Source organism: Tachypleus tridentatus, chromosome 9 (genome assembly GCF_004210375.1).
Source record: "Tachypleus tridentatus isolate NWPU-2018 chromosome 9, ASM421037v1, whole genome shotgun sequence".
Taxonomy (NCBI): domain Eukaryota; kingdom Metazoa; phylum Arthropoda; class Merostomata; order Xiphosura; family Limulidae; genus Tachypleus; species Tachypleus tridentatus.
This window is the reverse complement of record NC_134833.1, coordinates 157,905,399-157,931,614: the sequence shown is the minus strand read 5'-3', so window position 1 is coordinate 157,931,614 and position 26,216 is coordinate 157,905,399. Positions and strand designations below refer to the sequence as shown.

The following is a 26,216-nucleotide window of genomic DNA, read 5'->3' as shown; positions in this document are numbered from 1 at the left end:
AACCCAAACGAGCCGTTTTTACATATCTGTTTGTGACTTATAGTGTTGTAAAGTTTTTGTTATCTAGATAGATCTATAGCTTTTAATGGTGATCTTAAATAGGTCTAGAAAATTACACTAAATGACTTTTACTGGTGTATTCAGATATTCATCATAAATACAAAATAGCTTTTCTTTAGACTTAAAACGTCAGAAACCGACTTTCGATACTCGCGGAAGGGGAGGGGCCGAACACCAATAGCCCAGTGTGCGGCTTTGTGCGTAATAACAAACAAGAAGACTATATTATAAGTATCAAGATGATGACAGAACGAATTAGTTAACGCATTGGTTATCGAAATTTGTTCAAATGAATTGTTTTGGTTTAAAATAAGATTAAAACATTTTGAGCAATAAAAAAGAAAAAAATCAACAGTTGATGTTTTCAGTGGATATTTTGTGATCTTTGAAGCTGAACAGGAGGATCACAGTAGCTCTATTAAACATGTTGAACAGTAGGAATAATCGCTAACGTCTAACGTAAATACATGTATCAAACGAAATTCTTACAAAGAAGTAATTATTTTTAAATAACACGTTATATCTGCGGATTGGCGTATGTGAAAATAAAGGAGCTATATACATAATTACAAAGGTGTAGTACTACCAAGGGGTTTTACGACCAACATATCTTTGATGCCATATCGCGTCTCCCACGATTTGCCGCGTGATCGATATTTAGCGCTTAATAGTCCCGAATAGGTAGGTGTAAGTTTTAACTTTCGCCAGACTCGTTTACGAGACTTTTAAAACATCAAGACCCAGATGATCCGAGACCTTCCCAAGGTTAGTTTCGAGGCCTACAACATGGTAGTGTACAGATGTTCAGCTTTGAGAAATGCTAAAAGGACGAAATTAGCTACTTCGTTATAGTTTAAGTGGACTTTGAATTATTTTCATCAGTTAACGTAGATAGACCTGGCAAAGACATGAACAACGATAGAATACTGGTATCAGATGTGGAATACTTTGGTGAAAATATAATAACACTTTATATACATGAGATAGAACTTCAACCATTGAAGATAACACCCACGTGGTCATATAGTGAGATTCAAGCATTACTCGAAATGATGAAATTAAAACAAAATTATCAGGAAAGAGACACAAAATTAGAAGAAAAATAGAACATTAAAAATAACAGGAAGAATGTGAGAGAAATTCAAGAGATGAAATACAGAACGAGTCATAATATTTATAGGATAATTAAAATAAATCATATTGAGCTATTAAACTATTAAAGACGTACAGAGAGAGAGAGAGTGTAACAATAGTATTACATATATGGAAAGGCTTTAGCACAAAAGAAGTGAATAAATATATCAACGAGGTAGAAAAGAACACCTGTGGCAGAATGAAACATCTCGAAAACAAATTATTATATGCAAATTTAAAACCAGTATTTATACGTTGGCCGATGAGTTCCAACCTGAAACGTTATCTACTACTACATACAGAATAGTGGGATTGACTGCACATTATAACGCCCCCATGGCTGGGAGGGCGAGCATGTTTGGCGCGACGCGGGCACGAAGGACCCTTTATCTTGGTCTACAACTATTTCCACTACTGCCACCTGTTGATGGGGATCTTTCTGAGCTTTTCAACTATGGCATTACTAAAACCAGTTCCAGAATTTAATTGTTCACTTAAGGACACAAACCAGTTTTTCGAAGCAACTAGTTGATAATTGATTGCAATTTATACAAAATGAATAGTTGAAGTTAATTATAAAAAGTAAATTATTGAAAAATTACATCCCAACTTTTTACATGTGTAACTTACAAACATTCCCTTACCAAACACAAATGAAATGAGCAAACAATTGATCAGTGAATTATGTGCAAAAATAATAGTTCGAGACAACTATTATGGTACTATTTATTCACATTTTACATTAAATGCTTTACGTTAAGAATATTTCGTGAAATTTGATATCTTAAACGAAAGTGAAAGATAGAGCTAAAACTCATTTTTATTTTGTTTGTTTGTTTTGGAATTTCGCACAAAGCTACTCGAGGGCTATCTGTGCTAGCCGTCCCTAATTTAGTAGTGTAAGACCAGAGGGAAGGCAGCTAGTCATTACCACCAACCGCCAACTCTTGGGTTACTCTATTACCAACGAAAAGTGGGATTGACCGTCACATTATAACGCCCCCACGGCTGGGAGGGCGAGCATAACTCATTTTTAAAGCTCCACTCGCAAAAGTTTAATTTAAAAAAAAATAATTCTGTAAAATTGATTATTAAATTAAAAAAAAAAAGAACATTGATGTTTCTAATACTCGACTGGCCCGGCATGGCCAAGCGTTTTAAGGCGTGTGACTCCTAATCCGAGGGTCGCAGGTTCGAATTCCGGTCGCACCAAACATGTTCGCTCTCCCAGCCGTGGGGGCGTTATAATGTAATAGTCAATTCCACAATTCGTTGATAAAAGAGTAGCCAAAGAGTTGGCAGTGGGTGGTGATAACTAGCTGCCTTCCCTCTTGTCTTACACTACTAAATTAGGGACGACTAGCGCAGATGGCCCGCAAGTAGCTTTGCGCAAAATTAAAAAAAACAAACAAACTAGATTAATATGTAAACGTGGCTGATAGACGGCGCTGTATATTCTTTACGAAAAATGTCCGAAATTTCGTTAATGTTATGGTAAACGACATAATTTTTTGCTTTTTTTATTTCTTGCAAAGCTACGCGAGGGCTATCTGCCTGCGCTAGCCGTCCCTAATTTAGCAGTGTAAGACTAGAGGGAAGGCAGCTAGTCATCACCACCCACCGCCAACTCTTGGACTGCTCTTTTACCAACGAATAGTGGTATTGACCATAATATTATAACGCCCCCACTGCTGAAAGGGTGAGCATATTGGTGCGACGGAGATGCGAACAAGTCGCCCGCCTTAACCCACCTGGCCGTGCTATGCCTTATAGCGTTGTAAAGTTTTTGTTATCTAGATAGATCTGGTCCAGCATGGCCAAGCGTGTTAAGGCATGCGACTCGTAACCTGAGGGTCGCGGGTTCGCATCCCTGTCGCGCCAAACATGCTTGCTCTTTCAGCCGTGGGGGCGTTATAATGTGACGGTCAATCCCACTATTCGTTGGTAAAAGAGTAGCCCAAGAGTTGGCGGTGGGTGGTGATGACTAGACGCCTTCCATCTAGTCTTGCACTACTAAATTAGGGACGGCTAGCACAGATAGCCCTCGAGTAGCTTTGTGAGAAATTAAAAAAATAAAACAAACTAGATAGATCTATAGTTTTTAATGGTGATCCTAAATAGGTGTAGAAAATTATACTTCATGACTTTTACTGGTGTATTCAGAACTTTATTATAAATACGAAATAGCTTTTCTTTAGACTTAAAACGTCAGAAACCGACTTTCGATACTCGCGGAAGGGGAGGGGCAGAACACCGATAGCCCAGTGTGCGGCTTTGTGCGTAATTACAAACAAGAAGACTGTATTATAAGTTTCAAGATGATGATAGAACGAATTAGTTAACGCATTGGTTATCGAATTTTGTTCAAATGAATTGATTTGGTTTAAAATAAGATTAAAACATTTTGAGCAATAAAAAAGAAAAAAATCAACAGTTGATGTTTTCAGTGGATATTTTGTGATCTTTGAACCTAAACAGGACCACAGTAGCTCTATTAAACATGTTGAACAGTAAGGATAATCGCTGACGTCTAACGTAAATACATGTATCAAATGAAATTCTTACAAAGAAGTAATTATTTTTAAATAATACCTTATAGCTGCGGATTGGCGTATGGGTAATATGACGTATGTGAAAATAAAGGAGCTATATACATAATTTCAAAGGTGTGGTACTACCAAGGGGTTTTACGACCAACGGATCTTTGATGCTATATCGCGCCTCCCACGATTTGCCGCGTGATCAATATTTAGCGCTTAATAATCCCGAGTAGGTAGGTGTAAGTTTTAACTTTCGCCAGACTCGTTTACGAGACTTTTAAAACATCAAGACCCAGATGATCCGAGACCTTCCCAAGGTTAGTTTCGAGGCCTACAACATGTTCAGCTTTGAGAAATGCTAAAAGGATGAAATTACCTACTTCGTTATAGTTTAAGTGGACTTTGAATTATTTTAATCAGTTAACGTAGATAGACCTGGCAAAGACATGAACAACGATAGAATACTGGTATTAGATGTGGAATACTTTGGTGAAAATATAATAACACTTTATATACATGAGGTAGAACTTCAACCATTGAAGATAACACCCACGTGGTCATATAGTGAGATTCAAGCATTACTCGAAATGATGAAATTAAAACAAAATTATCAGGAAAGAGACACAAAATTAGAAGAAAAATAGAACATTTAAAAATAACAGGAAGAATGTGACAGAAATTCAAGAGATGAAATACAGAACGAGTCATAATATTTATAGAATAATTAAAATAAATCATATTGAGCTATTAAACTATTAGAGACGTACAGAGAGAGAGAGTGTAACAATAGTATTACATATATGGAAAGGCTTTAGCACAAAAGAAGTGAATAAATATATCAACGAGGTAGAAAAGAACACCTGTGGCAGAATGAAACATCTCGAAAACAAATTATTATATGCAAATTTAAAACCAGTATTTATACGTTGGCCGATGAGTTCCAACCTGAAACGTTATCTACAACTACATACAGAATGGAAGGATTTATCTGGTCTACAACTATTGCCACTACTGCCACCTGTTGATGGGGATCTTTCTGAGCTATTTCAACTATGGCATTACTAAAACCAGTTCCAGAATTTATTTGTTCAGTTAAGGACTACGATAGGAAGGCACCACAAGAGTCATAGCAAACTCAGTTTCAAATCATTTCCAGAGTGAATGGATGAAATAATAACCAATTTAAAAGAACTAGCTTTGACAACATTAATAAACATTTATGGTGAGATTTGTAACAACTACTAAGCATTGCCTTTTACCTTATTCAACAGGTATTCGTTGTACTAGGAAAAGTCTCCAGAACAACGTTTCAGAACAAAGGATGGAGGAAAGAAGAGTCATTAACCAAACTTGCAGAAGATTTGGATTGCTCGATTATTTTACTCAGACAGTCTTCGTGAAATTATGAATTCGTTGGCACGTGCAATTTACAGATACTATAACAAATGAGGGCCAGATAAAAGCAAAATATATGTACATCCTAAGGTAGCTCTACAGTAGGCAGTGGGATTATAATCCATTAAAAATGCAAGTAAACGAGAAAAGACACAATCTCGAAGTCATGAGATTCTAGGATCATCTGATGTCGAAATATAAACTCCAACTGATGGTAGTTACAAAGATGTAAAAGGAATAGTTGTACAACCAATGGCATGGAATAGAGGGAATAAATTAAAAAGACGTTTACTGTTTCGAGGATAACTTGAAAGACATATTGCTAAGAACTGCAGACAAGGTTTTCAGGGAATAAGAACTCCTCCAAAGGATACTGGAAAGAAGGAACTGTTATGGGTGTAGTAAACCTGGTCATTACATCTGAAACTGTAATGAATTAATAGTTGTTAATATACCAAGAAAACAACACTCCAAGGATGAGTCTTTGAGTCCGACCAGGTTAGAGAAATAACCGAGGGCTAACGAAATATTAGAAGATAAAAGTAGCCAAACTTATGGGACAAATTTCAGCTAAAGATGTCCTTCCTATCTAAGGTGAAAGAAGAAATTCACAATAATAATAACCTGAGAGCCAACAGTTTTATTAGTGGGAAGCTTTGCAGTTTTTTGATCAATAGTGGTTCTACTGTTACAACAGTTCGATTTTATTTAGTAAAATGAAAGGTGGAAAACATACTCCAGATAAGAAGAAAGAAGGATACAAACAGCAATTTAAAATAAGATTTCAGCAAGAGGAAATTAAGAAGTTATTCTTACTGTGGGAACTTCTCTACACCTCATGGTATGTGACTAATTGACGTTCAGAAAGAGTGCATTCTAGATTTTGACTTCAAGCGGAGATATGGATGAGAGTTAGGCTAGTTTCAAATAGCCTCACAGTTTATAACCAGGAACTTCCTGTGCACTGCATGGTAATTATTACACCAGAGAGTGAACTTTCAAGATAAGAAGATTTCCTGTCTGTTTCGTTTTGAATTTTTTGTAAAGCTACATGATGGTTATGTATGCTAGCCATCCCTAGTTTAGCAGTGATAGAGGGGGTCACAGCTAGCTAACATCAGTCAGCACCAAACTTTGGGCTACTCTTTTACCAATGAACAGTAAGATTGATCATTACATTATAACGCCCTTACGGCTCAAAAAACGACCATGTTCGATGATAGACATTTAAATCTGTGATCCATAGAGCGCAAGACGAGCATTCTAACTAGCAAGCCACGCCAGACAAATAAGAAAAAGAGCACTTCTTGGTACTGCTGAGAAGTGCTCATTCCAATACTTTTGTCAAAAACAAATTTCCATCAGTGACTGAGTCATACTAGAATCAAACGCTCAGCATGTGATGATGATTTAATGGTTGATAAAACTCTTATGGACCTGAAGAATAAAAGTTTCATCATTAAGATCATGAACATTAAAATATGTGAGGCCATAAAGATGGATCTCCGACATCAAAGATCATATGAAATAGTTATCTACGTGGAAGGGTGGAATTCATTGTCAAATCTTTACATTTGGACAGTTACCACTTCACAAGAGTTGTGAGGTTTTTCAAAGGATTATTATGGTAGATTATATAACTTGCTCATGAAACATTTAGGCACCTTATCCAATGTACCTCATGATTTTGACAAAATAAATAAAATATTTCACAAGCTTGTTATTGTGGATGCTCCCCAATACATCAGTTTGCCAGATAATTTCAACTTGCAAAACATACTGGGTTTTTTAAAGAGATGGAAGCCATGAACGAATAGGAAGCAGTAGAACCGAACATAACCTGTTGTACTTGTAATGAAGAAGGATGGATTCACGAGGTTCTTTGTGGAATATTTGAAGATGAATAAAGTTATGAAGAAGGATGTCTACTAACTATCTAGGATAATTCTACCTGGAACGCTTTGTCAGGATCAAAATACTTTCCAACAGTACATCTTACGATTGGATATCGGCTACAAGAAATGGATTGTAACACTCTGCCATGTTACCACTTTAGTTATTTAATGTTTCTGCTATATTTCAATAATAAATTAGTGTGTTCTGACTGAACCATTTGGAACGTCGTATTTATCTTCTTGGATGGCATAATCATACATGGAAAACCATTCGGTAATGCTCATGAAGGACTAAGGAAGAGACTCTCGTAATAAATGTGAATTATTAATCCAGCAGGTAAATTTCCTTGGACATATAATCAACAGAGAAAGAGTGCGTACAGATTCATTAAAGACTGACTTTTTCCAAAATTTGCTAACACCAAAGAACCTGTGTGAAATAAGAGTATTTCTTGGACTGTGCTCTTTGTGCTGTCATTGAAATCATTTTTTGACACATGTAAGTCACTTGAGATGTTGTTCCACTGCTAATTGTAAACAAGCATTCAACAAAGTGAAGAATGACTTGACCACTGCTTTTCTACTATCGATCCCAGCTCTTGAAGATTCGCTCACTTCAAAGTGACGTTAATGATTTTGCAGTGGGAGCAGTTTTTTCACCAGTACAACATCGAAAAACATGTGTTTACTTACTGTACCAGAAAAATGAATCTCACAGAAAGGTGCTATTGTACAGCTTGAAAGGAACTTTAAAGCATTATTTAACCTCTGAGTTACTTTATTAATTATTTGTACTTATACTTCAGATAGGTCATGTAACACTCAAGTGACTGGTGAACTTTTCCGATCCGAAAACTAAACAATAGGATTTGTCAAAATAAAACCAGGAGAACAACTTTACCATTGTGGATTATACCAGATAAAACCACACAAATGCTAATGCATTATTCTGAGAAATATAAACACTGTGAGAAGAGGGAATAGAAGAAACTTTTAACATAAGGTACAACAAAGTGTCGTCGAAGATCCACAAGTAATAATAAAGAACTGATATTGCTCAATATCCAACTAATATCTGCTCAGAATAACGATAGAACATTGAAACCAATTATTCAGTGGCTTAAGAATAGTGCAGGGAAATTCACATGACAAATAATCCTCTATTCAGAATAAAAACAAATATGTATCAGGCACAGTTGAATCCCTTATGTTTACAAGAAGGCTTGCTATTCTGGAAATGGAAAGGTACTACTGGGGAGAAACAATAACTACAGATCTCTAAATTTTTTAAGTACTTTGTCATCTCTACATCATTCTAACATTTAGGCACTACGATGTGAATCTACTAAATTAAATGCCAGGATCTGTAAAAAACAACAAAAAAAAACTGGTGTAAAACGTGAAATCTTCCGTGAACAGAAAGATTTGTGAAAGAAACAGCGTGGCCAATTACAGCAGTATTTTGTTGGAGCACTATTAGAGTGGGTTGTTGTTGATGTGCTCGTTCCTCTTCAGTCAAGTAATAGTAGGAATAAATAAGTCATGATTATGATGGAGTGTTTTACCAAATGGCCAGAAGCACATATTGTCACGAACTAGAAAACAAAACTTTTAGAAGAAACTCGTTAACAAAATTGTTTCAAGATTTGGTGTGATCACGGAACTTCAGTTGTATCGGGGATAGAACTTAAAACCAAGCTTTTGCGAGACTGGTATGATTAAAAGGCCAAGACAACAGGTCATATTTCATCCATCTTCTGACAGCATGGTGGAGAGATACGGTTGTGCATTGTTAAATCAAATAGTACATGTGCAAAAAAACATTAGGACGCTTGGGATTTAATTCTTCTGCTGTTAATAAGACATTATTCTATAGCGATACCGGAAGCTAATAGTAATACACCATCGTCACTATGGTCAGGCGAGAGCTGAAAGTGTCATTGGACGTTGCAATTACTCTTAACAGATGAAGGAGGGTCACTTAGTAGAATCTTACACTTGATATACAGAGAAATTAAGGGACACAATCAATGATATATATTATTTTACCCCAGAAAAAAACTTTAATAATCTTGTGATAAAACGAAAGTCGTTGTGATGTTAATGCTGACAAGACAAAATTCAATCGAGGTAACGTAACATGCTATGGTCGTTCAATCCTCACCATAAAAAGTACAAACTCCGAAGTTAAGTAGATGTTAGGAGGGGCCATATTTCATACTAAAAAGAACGAATGATGTGGTTTACATAATCGATCCACGTCGAAGTTTTTCACCATGACCATATTTGGAAGTATATTAGTGAGAGAATGACCAAGTGGGTAACTGAGCAGCCAGGAGTTCATATTGAGACAATTTAAGAGGATAGAAATAGTAATGGATTCACACAACTTCCTACCTTGGAAATCCCCTCCAGTAACAGGATTGACAATGATAACAAGGGACAGGACACCATCCCATCCATATACCATGGACCTCAGAAGAGAAAACCACCCAAAAACCTTTTTAAATAGACAAATTAGTGAAGTGTTTTATTTCTTTTATATTACAGTTGTTCAAATAATTTCACAATCTAAGAAGAGGGCAGTGTAAGCAGTATTTTTAATGTCGTAATTTGTTCGTTACCTGAAGGAATTTGCGGGTTTTAATGGTTTATTAAGGAAAGCCCTGATCCAGTTTGAAGTCGGGGTGTTTTAAATACATTTGAAGGTAGATTATAAATACGAAATAGTTGTAAAGATTATAATGAGTTTTCCGAGAATATAGTAGAAAGGACCAGTTAGTGTGTTAATGTAGTTACTTTTTGGAAGTATCGTTTTTCCCGGCGCCAAAGACGCACCCCCATTTTGATTAGTTAAATTAAAAAGAAGAAGATAAACATAAGTATAAGGTCGCAGCACTTCCACCAATCTTACCAAGATGTTTCATGGATTGTTTATTGACTTACTGTACATAAATCCTCTTGCTTACTTCTCGTTTTTTGTGAGCTATATGCTTATCTACTTTTGAAAGTGTATACCTTGTATTACCACTGGAATGTCTGCATTATTATTATTATTACCAGTAATAACGTTATTCTACGTCTATTCTAGGAGTACCTTTTCTTTTCTTTAGAAGCTAAAATATGGGCTGTGTTAAAAAAAAATGATTCAGCTAAACTGTTACTGAGAACTTCTACCGAGAACAGGTCTGTGTTTGAAATCGTAACACAACAAATGAACAGAATAGTCTGAACGCAAACAAAACAAACTTAAGATATTTTGCAAATGGCTGTCATTACCGGATAGTGTTTCCGCAATTTTACTTTACATATGTTCTTATGTTTCCTAATTATTAAGATCATTTGAGGTGAGGTTCAAATGTCATTATTTGACGGAAAACAGGCAAATTAGAACGTCGACTGGTTTACTTTAGTCTACTGCGGAAGCGCCAATGAATTTTGTGATCATTTATGATTATCTTGTTTGTTTATCTTTTATTTAAAACTAAGTAACTTATACATTTCATTCTGGGTCACATAGAGGGGCTTGGATTACCGTTTAGTATCGAAACGCTTCTTCTAGGCTTAGTTTTAGGTCTATGAACAACGTAACCTTAGGCCTGGAAGACGCTGGGTAAATTTTTGAGACTTACTTTGGGGTAAAATAGCATCTTCGACGCCGGAAAATACTGTAACTTCATTTTATCTTATACTAGTCCTAAATTGTTGAGGGGTTTGAATGTCTTTTGTGACGTAAGCCTAACAAGTGTTCATGCTTGTAAAAGCGTTAAAAGGAAGAACTAATTTGTTATTGTTTGAAAGTTAAGTTGACTATTTTGTAGAATACCTTCACCATATAAAGGAAGAACTAAACTAAATTATTATAGTTTAAGTTGATTGGATTTTAAATACTTTCACTAGATAATTTAAAATAGTTCTTGAGAAAAGATCAATGATACAACAATGCTTGTAGTTAGACGACTCGATGTACAATTAATGTTAATTGTAAACAGAATAAAATCTTCAGTGGTTCACCAGGCATCATTCACTGACAGAAACCCTTATACAAAGTTTGAATAATAATTAGGTTCTAAGTGCCAATCCCATGGGAAAAGATAGCTTTTGATTTGTGTAATACCAATTACTTAACGAAAAGTTATATAAAAAAAAATAAATAACAGAGCGAAAAATTGGAACACCTACAGTGCGATAGAGTAGACCATTAAAGTGAAACACTGTGTTATGGTAAAGGATAGAGCACATACGTACGAAACATAAAATAAATGCTGACACCAATAATTTTAATACTGTAAAAAGAATCGCGGATGTAATTCGAAATGAAGCCAGCATTAAAGCAGTTTGAACCCTTGGCACATTCATTTATTTATTTTTAGGTCTATCGAATGGGATTTTTTAAAAGCTGACAAAACCACTATAAATCTTTGAGTTCGATTGACTAGCATATGTTTTATAGCACATGATATTGTAGATAATTGACAATGTAGCTGAAGATGTTTTTTTCCAACGAGAACATAGTAGCACCTAAGTTTCTAACGATTCAAGTCACGTGATTAGAGAGCCAGAATATTTCTCACAGAAAGACCAGTATTTCAGTCGCTTATGCTGTTATTTTGTGGACTAGTAACATTGATGAAAGTAGTAAAGGTTTTGTTTCGTTTGAATTTCACGCAAAGCTACATGAGGGCTATCTGCGCTAGCCGTCCCTAATTTAGCATTGTAAGACTAGAGGGAAGACAGCTAGTGATCACCACCCACTGCCAACTCTTGGGCTATTCTTTTACCAACGAATATTGGGATTGACTGTAACATTATAACGCTCACACGGCTGAAAGATCTCGCATGTTTGGTGTGACGGGGATTCGTACCCACGACCCTCGGATTACGAGTCGAGTGCCTTAACCACCTGGTCATGCCGGGCATAGTTGTAAAGGTAACACAGAAGGACAGTTGACAAAAAGTAAAAAAAACAACATCAAACACATATACATATACGAAATACGTTTTTTTTAATATAGAAGCAAGACAACAGTTTTATGTGACACATTTTTAAACTACATGCTAATTTTTCATTTAAGTTGTACGGACAACCTGTAACTCAAAATTATTTAAATAAAATATAACGTAGTAGTTAAATAGCTTTATTAGTAAAATTAGCAGAACCGAAGGTTCAAAATCATCGCTCAGCAATGTGTTCCGAACCCTCTGATTAGTACTAGTGCTAATATTGTTATAACTGTAAGAACAGGTTGCCGTTAGCTTACGTTGCAGTTGATGGAGATGAAAATTAAAAGTTTCGTGAATATGATAAGAAAATGTTTATAAGTAGCTATATGTACATACATCATAATAATATATATAGATAACTATTGTTACGTGCTTGTGGTGTAGTGGTTATCACATCCGCCTAACACGCGGAAGGTCCCAGGTTCGAGCCCTGGCAGGCACAACATGTTTTGTACTTTCCACTAAGATGTACGTTTTCACACTAGATTGTTCAATTAAAAAATCTCTTTATTTTATCGATTTAGATTTTTAATCAGTGTTGGCGAGAAAACCCACTTGTAGAGGAATATATATGCAAAAACGCCTCGTTTGGGTTGAGAAAATATTTTACATAGAAGAGCGAACAACGTTTCGACCTTCTTCGGTCATCGTCAGGTTCACAATACTAAATAAAGAATAAACATGAACAAACGCAAAATTAAAGAAGCCTTACTTATACAACAACTTAAACCCAAAATAAACCAATATGAAGGAACGCCTTTATACCTATATTAATATAATAAAATAATAAAATTATATATTCAAACATCTAACACCACCCTCTACATTCCGACACTCAGTTACACAACCCCTTCCAAACATGTGGTCAGCTTTCGGTCAGTTACCTCTTTCTTTGTGAACCTGACGATGACCGAAGAAGGTCCAAACGTTGTTCGCTCTTCTATGTAAAATATTTTCTCAACCCAAACGAGCCGTTTTTGCATATAGATTTAGATTTTTGTTATTAATATATTTCGAACGTTACAAACCGTTTAACTTTAGCAGATTAACTTTAGTTGTTAGTGTTTTTACGAAGACATTATATAAATTCAGCTATAAAAAACTCAGGTGTGATCAGTAAGAACTAGTTAGCCCTTCCGTTAAGTGAATGTACCTGTATCACCTCAGAATCAATTCATTAGTCGTGAACTCTCAACAGACCATCAAGGAAGTTCCGACTCGGACACAAAACTCAATATTATTTGGTTTTAAAATTTTTGTATATACATCATCATTTGTATTAAGAAAGAAAAATTGTGTATCAAATTTGTAGGTAAGTATAAAAATTTAATACATCTGTACATTTAATTAACTTCTAAATCCAAATTACAGTTTAATTCACTTTCAAGCTGTTTGAAATCGTAATATGTAACAATAAATTGGAGGCTCGTTTGAAATAAATTATAATAAGTAACAGATGTATTAGCATATCAAGACGTTTACCGTCAGCCATCACGCCCAATTGTTGGATAATTATATGGACAAAAGCCATTCGCTGAGCGTATAGAATGTGGCTGGTTTTAATGAATTATAAAGTGATATAGTTCTCCTGGTTTTAATAAATTATAAAATGATATAGTTTGGGGGAAAAGAAACATCGAAATAACGCGATCTTAGCTGTTGATTAATATTGTAAATAAGGTTTCGATTATTTGATACGCTCTTCGCCATCTATTGGTCACTAGGAAAACAAGATGAAAACTTGAACTGGTAGCCCAAGAGTCAGCGGTGGGTAGTGATGACTAGCTGCCTTTCCTCTAGTCTTACACTACTAAATTAAGGACGGCTTGCGCAGATAGCAAACAGACCCCACCACCCTTGAAGGCAGCTCATTCCAAAAGCAAACCACCCTTTTTGAAAAGTAGTACTATCAAAGATACAGACAACTTCTACGCTGACAAAATTTGAATTTATGACCTATTGTTTTCACTGTTAGGTACAAAAATGGTTTGATGTATCTATATTATCGATTCTATTAATAATCCTAAACATTTCAATCACATCCTTTCTTACCCGTTTCCACTCCAGAGAAAACAAGTTTGAAGACTTTAGTCTGTCTGTACTCGTAGGACAATCTTACAATCGCAAGTATAACCCTAGTGCCTATTCTCTGAACCTCAAAAAGTGAATTCGTGGAGACGATAGAGCAAAGAAAAATAGTATGCTTTAGACGTATAAAAAAGGCACAAAAAGCAGAATCTTTAGTAGAAGTAAAAGTGGAAATATGAAGAATAGAAGAGTCGTAAAGAAGGAAATGGGAAGATGACATGAAACAGTGGACGGGCATTAAATCCAAAAAGTACACAAAAAGGGCTCAAGACAGACATAGTCGGCGGCCCAAAATGAGTCAATTAAAATATTAAAACTATTTTTGAAATGACTAGTAAATATTTGGATTCTTTAGTGCATTTCTTTTGTAATTATAAACTATTTTTGGCAAAACAATATTAAAAAACATACGTTTATAGTCTTAGCTTAATATGCGTACGTATACTCTTAAAAACTGTTTTAATTGTTATTTGTGATTATGATTTTATTATACGCCGAAAGCCAACAAAATATTGGAAAACCAATAGATTCTGATACTTCACTAAGGAAGCACATTATACTAATATGGTAAATAAGAAAACAGACCAGCCTTGATATTTTTGTATAATTCTATAATCTAGCTTGTCGTTTTCCTTACATTAAACTTTTGTATTTTTACTTATTTATAAGCCCTGTGTCGCTAAGTTACAGACAACACTTCAAGAAGCCAGACCAATGTGCTATTGAAATGCGTACTATGTTCCACCACTTCACTGTGCTTTTAAATCATTGTTTGCCTTTTTATTATTAACCATTACCTAGTAACTGTTATAAAAAATAAGTCGTCTGCAAGCTGTATTTCCCACAATCCTTTTAATCTATTAATTTTACTCGAAATCAGAAAGTGTAAAAAAACAGCGCTTTACCTCTTTTGTCTTCCGAAGTTACTGCTCACCAACTTGCTTGCTTTGGTATTAAACCTAAAGCTTCATTATTTTATTATTATTTTGAAATGTTTTTTTTTTTTTTTAGTAAATTGGATTACATAGTCCTAACGAACGAATACTATTTTACAAGGACAACTAGCAAGAGGTTGCGCCGATAGGCGCTTATCTAATGCAGAGAAGCTGATTGAATTACTGTCTCGTACTGACCTCCCAGTGGCTCATGAATGTGGACTTACGACGCTAGAAACCGGGTTTAGATACCCATGGAGGGCAGAGCACAAATAGTCCATAGCGTAGTCTGATGTTTAACAACAACAAATAAAGCATTGCAATAAATAGAAACATTTATTACCAAAGTATTTTTGACTGTAAACTGTACTTGATTTCTCACCCATTGTATCCTGTTGTATTAATTAAGCAAAAAAGAAACAACATAAACGTATATTTTAATTACGATTAAGCCTTCACACTCATTAATATTATAACAATAAGAGTAAGCAAATTGATGTTTGTTTATTTGTTTGTTTTCGAATTTCGCACAAAGCTACTCGAGGGCTATCTGTGCTAGCCGTCCCTAATTTAGCAGTGTAAGATTGAGGGAAGGCAGTTAGTCATCATCACCCACCGCCAACTCTTGGGCTACTCTTTTACCAACGAATAGTGGGATTGACCGTTACATTATAACTCCCCCACGGCTGAAAGGGCGAGCATGTTTGGCGCAACGAGGGATGCGAACCCATGACCTTCAGATTACGAATCGCACAAGCAAATCGAATGTTAGTTGGATGACACATTATTTATGTTTTTTTTAAGTTTTATAAGCTCATTATTTTCATGTCGTTTGGTGAAATACAATTTAAAGTTTTTTCAAAACGAAACTTTAATTTGAACAATTGTGTTTTGTATTTAATTAATGTAAAAGTTGTATAAATACATTATTAAACAATAAAAAATCGCCCCGTTATTCTACAGTTTATTCTGAATATCGAATTTATATTTCTGTTCATAACATAAAAATAAATATTTCTTATTTTATCTTATTTTATATTTTATACCTCGTACAATTTTGTCGTTGTGATACACTTTAGTACAGCCTGGTCGAAATTAACGTACGGAGGGAGAGCTAAGTAAGAATAATTTATCATTTTCCAATATAAGTCGTATCAAAGAAAAATATTTAAAGGTAAATGTTAATTTCAATAAAACTTTTTATTTGCGTCAAAGCTAGTCAGTGATAATAATTACTAGACCTACGAGTTTAAAACTTTTGTTATTTGTATGAAACACGCTAAGAGTAGCGACTGATATTACTGAATCACTTTACATGCGATTAGGCTTAAGACGTTACCTAGTACTGGTTACACTGGCATGATTATATTTGCACTACAGTTCAGGCCTATAATAGTATTTATTACAAAGCTTACGTAACAAAGAAAATGTTCTTATAAGACTGAAAAAAAATTTTATTCGTCTTTTCTTATTTACTTAGAACTAAAACGTAGCGATATAGTTTAAATGTATTCTAAAGATGGTTGGGCTGGGTATTAAAACTTTAATTAGAGTAAAGTACAGAACAACATCTGAATCTTCTGAGGTCATCTTCGGGTTAAAAAGTTTTTAAGACTAAAAGGCCACGTGTATTTTGTCAGCCTACCACGAATATGAGGGTCAAAACACCTGGTAAACACGGCATTGTATGTATTTTTATTTGTTCACCTTCTTATTCAGGCATTTAAGTTCATTTATCAATTTATTTGCTTTGTATTTAAGTGGTTATATCATGTTGGGTTATTTATTTCATTGTGAATGTCTGAAGAGAGGCCTCCCATGAAGTGGTGTGTGTAATTAGCACGGCTCAAAAAAAGGATTTGTGATAAGCAACTGGTAAACATGGAACATATGCCAATTTATTTATCACATTAGATTAATTAGTGTTGTTATGGTGGGACATTTTTTTTGTGAATATCCAAAGGGGAAAAATCCTACTGTACTTAGAAGAGCTTTGGCCAAAAGTATTTTGAGGTCAAAACAGTTGGTAAATAGGACATCATCTTATTCAATTATTTACATTCATATACCAGTTTATGTGTCTTGTATTTAAGAGGTTAAATTGTGTTAGCTTCTACTTTCTCCATGAATTGCCCGGCACAGCCAGGTGGGTTAAGGCGTGCGACTCGTAATCTAAGGGTCATGGGTTTGCATCACTGTTGCACCAAACATGCTCACCTTTTCAGCTGTGGGGGCATTCATCATAATGTGATGGTCAATCCTACTATTCGTTGGTAAAAGAGTAGCCCAGGAGTTGGCAGTGGGTGGTGATGACTATCTGCCTTTCCTCTAGTCATACACTGCTAAATTAGGGATGGCTGTCGCAGATAACCCTCGAGTAGCTTTGCGTGAAATTAAAAAACAAACAATTCTCAATAAATATCCAGAGTAATGCTTAGATATTGTTTTATGTTGTCATGGGTTTTGCTTTTTTCTCGGTCATTTTACTCTGCCATGCTGTTCCAGTATTCATTTTTATTAAGTGTTTTTGATGTTTTTTCCCACTACAGCTGTTTGTAATAATTTTTATTGACTTGATATCAATCAAATGACATGTTACAACTTGTTCTGTATCTGTGGCACAGCTATATGTCTGCAGACTTACAGTGCTAAAATCTGGATTTCAATACCCATGGTGGGCAGAGCACAGATATCCCATTGTGTTGCTTTGTGCTTAACTTCAAACAAACTGTATCTGCAGTTGTCAGTATTTTGATATGAAGATGCACTGAGGTCATTTTTTGAACTGGGTTTTCAGTTTGTCCTATTGTTGTTTTGTATGCTGCTCAAAAGCTTGTATACCTGTGTGGTTTATTATACCAAGAACAACCACCATTGCAGTTACTTCATTATGGCTTTTTAGTGTTCTTTATCAATGTAATATTGTATTGGATGCATCAATTACAGTTGCACTGTTCTCTTACAAGTCAATAAACATGCTATCTTTTCTTTGAGTGACTACTTGGGGGGTGTTGGTTTCTGCCCATGCATCTCCAAAAGTAACAGGCCAATGTACAAGAAAATTTTACACAATATGGGAAGTTCGTAAGGGACCTCACCAAATTTGAAACACTTTGAAGCATTTTTTGTGTGATGAGAAATAGGGCATTTTCAAAGTTTTGGGTTAATAACTCTGTGAAGTGTGATTGTACTTGCACCAAATTTCATGGCTACATTAAGGTTGAGACTTTTCCTCACACTACAAAAATGATTGGGATTGTTAATCATTCTGGATCTGAGAAGGTCTTGCTGAGTTTTTAAAGGTGATATTTGACATTATCCATTATAAATGTATGCACTTGTGAAAAGGAGTGGTGGGGGAAAGAATGTGACTCTCTCTGATTGCTGCATTTTTAATTGTAAAATGCAAGATTTATTTGATTCATTTATCTTCTTGCACATTACATCATTTCGATCTTTCTTCAGAGTATGGTAGCCTTTTCTTCTCTGCAACTTTGTCCTGTTCCTCCACCTAAAGACTGGGTGTGAAATGTCACAACATTTTCAGTTTTGCCTTTTTCTAACTGTAAAGTTCACTGCAGTCTTTGCTTTTGTGGCAATAGTTTATAGCACTGTCTACAGATGCAGACTTATTTTGTGCCTGTGGTGTCCAAGTTTGATTTAGTCATATGTGGTTTGTCTTCTTCATGGTTGTTTCCTATGTTCAGTTAGTCAGGAGTAGATTGCAGGTCATGTTGAATGTCTTAATCATATTTCTGAATGTCAAAAGATTCATCCTGTCACCAAATTTTTTACCATAATCTTGCAGAAGCTTTCCAGACAGTACTTTTATAAGGATTGATGTAACATTTTTCTTCTGTTTGTGTTTCCTTCAAGAGTCTGTTAACAATAGTATGGAATTATGCTTTAGTAGCCAATCTAAGTGTGGTTAAACTTCTCTTTACACTGACAGGCACTCAACTCACTATCTGAGAGTTACAGGTTTGAATTCCTTGCACCACCAAACACACTCACCTTTTCAGGTGTAGGGGAGTTATTTTGTGATGGTCAACTCCACTATTCATTGATAAAAAGAGTAGCCCAAGAGTTGGCAGTTATTAGCTGCCTTCTCTTTAGTCTTTCACTACTAAATTAGGGATGGCTAGTGCAGATAGCTCTCTTTTAGCATTACATGAAATTCATAAAAAAAACAAGCCTTTACATTAACAAACTGTGGACAGGATTTATCCTGGTTGTCTTTCTGTCTGTGGGCAGTGAAGTTGATCTTTTCCATCGGGAATTCATATTTCAACACCTTTTTGACCTCGCATACTATCAGCACAAGAGACATCTTCCAGATGTGGTAATCCATGACCTCAAGTTGTGGTTCTTGAATCTATTTGTTTGAAGGTCTTCATGCTATATTATCCTATAATGAACTTTCTCTATGATAGCCTTCTTGGTCCAAGAAGATAGTTTGATGAAATAGCTAGATTATTGTTTTTTGTTGTTTTTTTCTCTGAATTTTTTTTTATTGGAAAAATGTTTCTGAAACATTTGGTGAAAGAAACAGATTCTACATCCAAACCATGATCTAATGAACTTGTGAATATGATTTTTTTTGTAATATAGGCCTGCTGCTGCTACCACTATCAGTAATAGTAATAACAGGTGGAGGTGTAATGACTTCAATAATTTTGAACTGTAGCTGGAATATTCTGTAAATAATAGTTGAACTGATACCAGTTACAGACACCTTACCATTGTAGTGTGGGACATGTTATGTTTTTAATGTCACCAGTTTAAAGAAAACTTAAAATCAACTACCCAAGGACTCCAAGATTATAGAGATTTAAGTCAAAACCAGTTAAAGACAAATAACTTCAAACATCCATTAATCTGCACTGTTGGTTACCATAAACATACTAGTAGCTTATTATTATATAATCTTTAGGTCTTTTCTCTGTAGTGTATCATTGGGGATGTGTTGATTTGGTTAGAAATTTACATGTTAATCAAAAATGCATAACTTCTGAATTGATGTATGTGATCGAAGTACAATGTTGGAAAATACATTATTTGTGAAATGAAATAACATTGTGGTAAATATGTAATTTTCTCCAACAAAAAAACAAACTTCAGATGTACAATCTGGCCAACTCTCTGCAGGTTATTTTTCCCATAATAAGATAGTTATAATAACTACAGCATTTTCAGTTTATATCAGTATGAAGTTAAGATATGAAAAAACCCTGTTGTTACAAGTATTGAAGGTTCTGTGACATATATGATTGGATGAATAGCCACTAAGAAATGAAAGGCTAAAAGTGTTTCAATTTATTATGTGCAAAATCATTTATTGAACTTTTAATTATTACTGATAAAGACAGTTGGCAGACACCAAATTTGTCAGCTGATTAGGCACTAAAAATCCATGAGTGGAGGGGCAAAAACAAAAAAACATAAAGCGACATCTGTAGGGTGTGTACGTCTTCAGAAACTCAGAGGTAAAAGTAACCCAGTATTTTTATTCTTTTTTGTTTCATGTCAGAACTAATTTGTGACTGCTTTCTGTCTAGAAGGACATTTGTGAAACAAGTCATGATCATAAAATATGTATTTACTCATTCAAACTCTAGATGTAAATGAACTAAGCTTGTATGAATTTGACAGGTTAACCCTTTTGCAGTGGGATTAGTATAACACACACAAGTTTGTATATACATTTGCACATGTTAAGTATTTATACTATAATTTTGGATGTAGTGTGTGCATCTTAAAAAAAAACTGGTAAACTTTTAGTAAAGATTGTAAGTGTTCTGTACACAAAAAAAGTTACATTTTTAATAAATTATATTTAAAGATTTATTTATGAAAGTATGGAGTTTCTTTCATTACTATTCCAAGCACAAAGAGATATTATGACTGAAAACTATTCTTCATCCCAGAAATCTCAAATATGATTTGTTTATCATCCCAAAAATCTCAAATATTATTTGTTTATCATCCCAAATATTATTTGTGTAATTTTTAAAATCTTGTAAATATATTTCAAATGTTTGTTTTCAGTAAGACCATATAAATTTGTGTAATTTTTAAAATCTTGTAAATATATTTCAAATGTTTGTTTTCAGTAAGACCATATAATTTGTCTGTTATTTTCTGCACCATAATTTTGTGGGGTCTGTCAGTATGTTTGACCTCATGACCAAGAATATATAAATTTTGTTGTTGTTGTTATAGAATGTCTACAAATGTTTATATTAAATAGCTAAATCTCATAACAGTATACATTTAAATGTATTTATTATTTTTATTATATTGACTTTGCAGTGGTACACATGCACTCATGTTACTATACCTAATAATATAAAACTGACCTTTAGTTTTTACAAAGTGACTCTGTCTGTTAGTGGATTAGCATATTATAATATACAGTCATATTTCAATTATTATACATGCATATAGGTTTTTGCTATTTAAAAGTAACTTATTTTTTCCTTAAAATACAGAACAATAAACAAAGAAGTAAACCAAAGAATTATCTCTTCTCACTATAACCTTTGAATTCATTTGTTGCTTGATGTAGGTTGCTAAGCTTTTTAAAATTTTGCACATGGAAAATATGAATTTTTCTTTTTTTTAGGTTTTATACATGCAATTGAATAATTGAAAAAATTGCACATTACTATATTCATACCATAGAATTCCACTATAATTTATAAAACACATTAACTGAGATGTATTTAGGTCAAGCAAACTAAAAGCACAACTTATCTCTTGAAATCTTATTTTGAAAGAATGAGGAGACATTCTAAGCTGTGATTGGTTATTCATGTCATATATTGAAGTCAGTGTTGATAAGGGACCATTTTAAAAAAAAAGAGGTAAACAGGGCCACTGTGTTTGATAAACCATATTTCAGCAAAATGAAAAGATACAAAGTTCTTATTTTATATTCTAGCTTGTTAATATTTGTTGCTTCAATTCCTAATTTATACAAAACTATCAGTTTGGTACTTTAACACCACAAACACCTAATTTGAACCAGTGCATCATTAAACATACCATGTGACTCACAAAAATCAACATTTAGGTGTCTCCTTTTAATATTTACTTTTAAATCAAGAAATTATCTAATGTATAAATATATTTCAGAATGGCCAGTATGGGTATTAGCGCTTTTACTGATAAGCAGAAAACAACGTTTCAACCTTTCTAGGTCATCTTCAGGCTAACAAGGTTAACTCTTTCTTTGTTAACTTGAAGATGGCCTAGGACGATCAAAACATTGTTTTCTGCTTATCAGAAGAAGTGTCAATACCCATACCAGCTGTTCTGAGATACATTTTTATTTCAAATGGGTTTCTGGTCATCAACAATAACTAATGTATAATACTAAAACTTGAGTTATAATCTACTGTTTGTTACCAAACTTATTGTCATAAATTCATAAAATAGTAGTTAAATAAAAAATTTGAATACATGTCAACAAATGCTGTGACATGGCCTTTGACTGGTGATATGTCATGATAGGGTTAACTTGGTTTCTTTGTCTCGTTAATAATGTTACTTCATGATTTTTATTCTCATGTGGTATTAGTTGACTGATATGTATAGATATCAACTCAGCCAGCAAATGATATTGTGGTGCCAGTTCTTTTAACATGAATGGTATATTCTACTATATCATTATGTTGGGTAAGATAGACATTACCTAGTATAGATAACAAAGAAACAAGTTATTAAACAACTTTCTATACCATGTGTGTATGCCAAAACAGCATAAGCACATGACAAATAAGTAATATTTTTAAATTCCTGTATGTAGCTCAAAATAGGTAAAAAATATGTTTGTATTTGATAGTAAATCATAACTTAATTCCATAAATATGAATCAAATAAATTAGCATTTGAAGTTAAAATACCAGTTAAGAAACTGTGTGATGTCATGCTTGTCAGTTGTCTTGATCCATCATGTTTATCTTAGATAAGGCTAAACACATGGTACTTGCAGGGTGGATGCTCTTGTTTGGATGCTTGTGGAGAAATATGTTGCTGAACATGTGTAGGTAATTAACAAGTATTTGAATGTGATCATACATTTAATGTAGATGGAACCTCGTCAATAGGATGACTGAAGTAAAGAATCTCGGCAAAGTGATAAATAAGTCATTTGAGCCATTGAGACCGTGTTATGTTGCTTGTAGTAAAAGTAATGCACGTTTAAACATTGATTACAAGTTCACAGATGTAATTTTCTTTAAACAAATCCTTACTTAGATATCACTTGAAATGATGTTCAAGTTTTGATCTCTTTATCTAAGAAGGGTTAACGACTTATTGGACAAGGACTCGGTGTGATTTTGGAGATGAAAACCTTATTTAATACCTTGAACCTTTTTCTTGAGATAAGTCTAATAGGTGATGTTCACAGTATTGTATGGGGGATTGATAGGATAAAGACAGTTTTATTCTCCTAACAGAATGAATACCATATCAAATAAGATGAGGTCAGTAGTCATAGAGGTCAGCATCTTATAAGAGGGAAGTTGATTTTCTGAAAATAGTTTAATTTTAATGTCTGTTTATGCACAGGAATGACTTGACATTAAATGGTCCTTTGTTCTTTAGTTTTGTTAACCATTTGTACTGATGCTGGTTGTGGATGCCAAAGGGTGAAATGTTTAAATTAGGATTATAAATGACCATTTCACATTCACTAATTCTGTTTTATACCATTGTAATGCCACAAAATTATAATTGTAAGTTTACATTTATTATTCACTTTATGAAATTACTTTGTAAAATGTTTTTTTTTCTGTGGAAAGGTTTCTTCTAAATGTAATTTAAAATAATGTTTACTTTTATGCTTATGATGGTCAATTCCACTATTCGTTGGTAAAAAGAGTAGCCCAAGAGTTGGCAGTGGGTGGTGCTGACTAGCTGTCTTTCCTGTAGTCTTACACTGCTAAATTAGGGATGGCTAGCTCAGATAGCTCTTGTGTAGTTTGTGCGATATTAAAAACAAACCAAACCTTTTTGCTAGAGATGTTTGTGTAGTGATGAACAGAGGAGGACGTGGTATTTAAAACTGTAACATTCTAAAACAGTTTCTGTAACAAGTAGAGGCTTGCTGATATGTTATTGAAGAATTATTCATTATAGACCAAACTAAAAATTATAAGTTATTCAGTTAAAAAGGTTTCCAAGTTGTGTTACTTTGAGAAGAAACGGAAGTTAAGGCTATTCTTACCCTCAGGTTTTCATGCTTCCACCTTAACATCTGTATAAATTTAAGAAAATTTACCTTGAGTCATATATTAATTTTATCACAATCTTTATTATTCAATTGGCTGTTCATCCTTTTTTCACCTGAATTATAATATTGTTTGTTTTAATACATCATATACCTAATAATAATTTGTCAACGTTCGTTTAGTTTATCCATTTGTTCATTTCGGTTAATTTCGCATTTTTTTAACCAAGTGTTTCAGTCATGTTTCCGACGGTATTTTGGATTGGGCAAACTGAACAATGTTAACAGAAACGGAAAACCTGGTGTAAAATGTGGATAAGTTGAAGACTGTTTCTTTACAATGCATGTTTAAATGTAACTTATTCAAAGCTGATCACTATTGAAACATATACTTTTAGTAAAGAGAAAATTTATTGTTGTTTAAAGTGCTGACATAAAACACACACAGAAGTGAGATTAATTTTTGTTTTTATTACAGTGCTGTAGGTAACATCCTAACCAAAGCAGAATGCCACAGAATGAACACATTGAACTACACCGGAAGAGGTATGGTTACCGTCTGGATTACCATGAACGAAAACGCAAAAAGGAGGGGCGTAAACCCCACGAAATGGCAGAGAAAGCTAAAAAGCTTCGTGGTCTCAAGGCAAAGATGTACAACAAGCAGAGGTTTACTGAGAAAGTCCAGATGAAGAAGACAATGAAGATGCACGAAGAAAGGAAGACTAAGCAGAAGACAGAAGACAATGTACATGAAGGAGCAGTACCAGCATACCTACTGGACAGAGAGGGACAGTCTCGAGCAAAGGTCTTGTCCAACATGATTAAGCAGAAACGAAAAGAGAAGGCGGGAAAATGGGATGTGCCGTTACCCAAAGTTAAAGGAATGAGTGAATCAGAAGTATTTCGTGTCATAAAAACAGGAAAACGTAAGAAGAAAGCTTGGAAACGTATGGTTACTAAGGTGTGTTACGTAGGAGAAGGTTTTACCCGTAAACCACCAAAATTTGAGCGTTTTATCCGACCAATGGCGTTACGTTTTAAGAAAGCTCACGTCACTCACCCTGAACTTAAAGCCACATTTTCTCTTCCAATCATTGGTGTAAAAAAGAACCCCAGCTCTCCCATGTATACGTCTCTGGGTGTGATAACAAAAGGTACTGTCATTGAAGTAAATATCAGTGAACTTGGTTTAGTAACACAGGGTGGTAAAGTGGTGTGGGGCAAATATGCACAGGTTACCAATAATCCAGAAAATGATGGCTGTATTAATGCTGTATTACTTGTATAGATCAGTATTGTGTTATGAATGAAATAAAGGTTGACACTAACTCGTTCAGTCCATCCGCTAACTTTGATCAGACCAGTGAATCTTTAATTATATTGACTGAATCACATAAAATATATTAAATACAAGATTATAGATTCTAGCCATACCATCCATTTAATATTTTTAGTGACGTAGTTTAAAGCTCAGTTATTTTGGTTCCTTTCATTGAAAACGCTGCCGAGTTAAAATGACCAGTTTGGTTTGGTGAACGTGTTGAATGTTTTCCTTGGATCATTAGGCTGCTGTTTGCTTTATTCCAAGACTGTGATGTTTAATTTTAAATAAATCATTCTTAAAGTTTAACTGAGTAAAAAATGAAGAGATCACAGAAAATGGTAGGTTTGATGTTCACTTGCGAAATGTTTTAGAATTTTCAGTAATCTGAAAGCAGGTTTACTTTACATATTTTTTCATTCTAAGATTCGTGTGGAATGATTTATAATGGTATCAATACTTTTTCCTTTCAAGATTCACATTATTTTAAATTTTTAATCAAGTTTATTTAGTTACAAATGGATATCACATCTATTTAAGGCCTGATATGGACATGTGGTGAGGGCACTCGACTCGTGATCTGAGGGTCGTAGGTTCAAATTC

The 26,216-nt window shown here is 34.2% G+C and overlaps 1 protein-coding gene and 1 non-coding gene across 4 annotated transcripts; both read left to right on the top strand.

The window, feature by feature from the left end:
* Positions 1-12,397: 12,397 nt before the first annotated feature.
* On the top strand, positions 12,398-12,470 carry TRNAV-AAC (transfer RNA valine (anticodon AAC)). Its single transcript has one exon. It is a non-coding gene; the product is annotated as a tRNA-Val (tRNA).
* A 3,602-nt stretch (positions 12,471-16,072) lies between these two features.
* Ip259 (NSA2 ribosome biogenesis factor-like IP259) lies at positions 16,073-25,620 on the top strand. Of its 3 annotated transcripts, XM_076458166.1 has the most exons (3): positions 16,125-16,231; positions 20,417-20,537; positions 24,768-25,620. In XM_076458166.1, exon 3 carries the CDS (start codon positions 24,798-24,800, stop codon positions 25,578-25,580), a length of 783 nt encoding a protein of 260 aa, XP_076314281.1. In that variant the 5' UTR covers positions 16,125-16,231; positions 20,417-20,537; positions 24,768-24,797; the 3' UTR covers positions 25,581-25,620. The 3 variants fall into 3 exon arrangements, with proteins under 3 accessions (XP_076314282.1, XP_076314283.1, XP_076314281.1); XM_076458167.1 differs by lacking the exon at positions 20,417-20,537 and having other exon boundaries at positions 16,073-16,169; XM_076458168.1 differs by lacking the exon at positions 20,417-20,537 and having other exon boundaries at positions 16,107-16,225.
* Positions 25,621-26,216: the final 596 nt, after the last annotated feature.

Excerpts from the sequence above, each read along its gene's own strand:
- Ip259 (XM_076458167.1), top strand. The coding sequence starts at position 24,798 with ATGCCACAGAATGAACACATTGAACTACACCGGAAGAGGTATGGTTAC.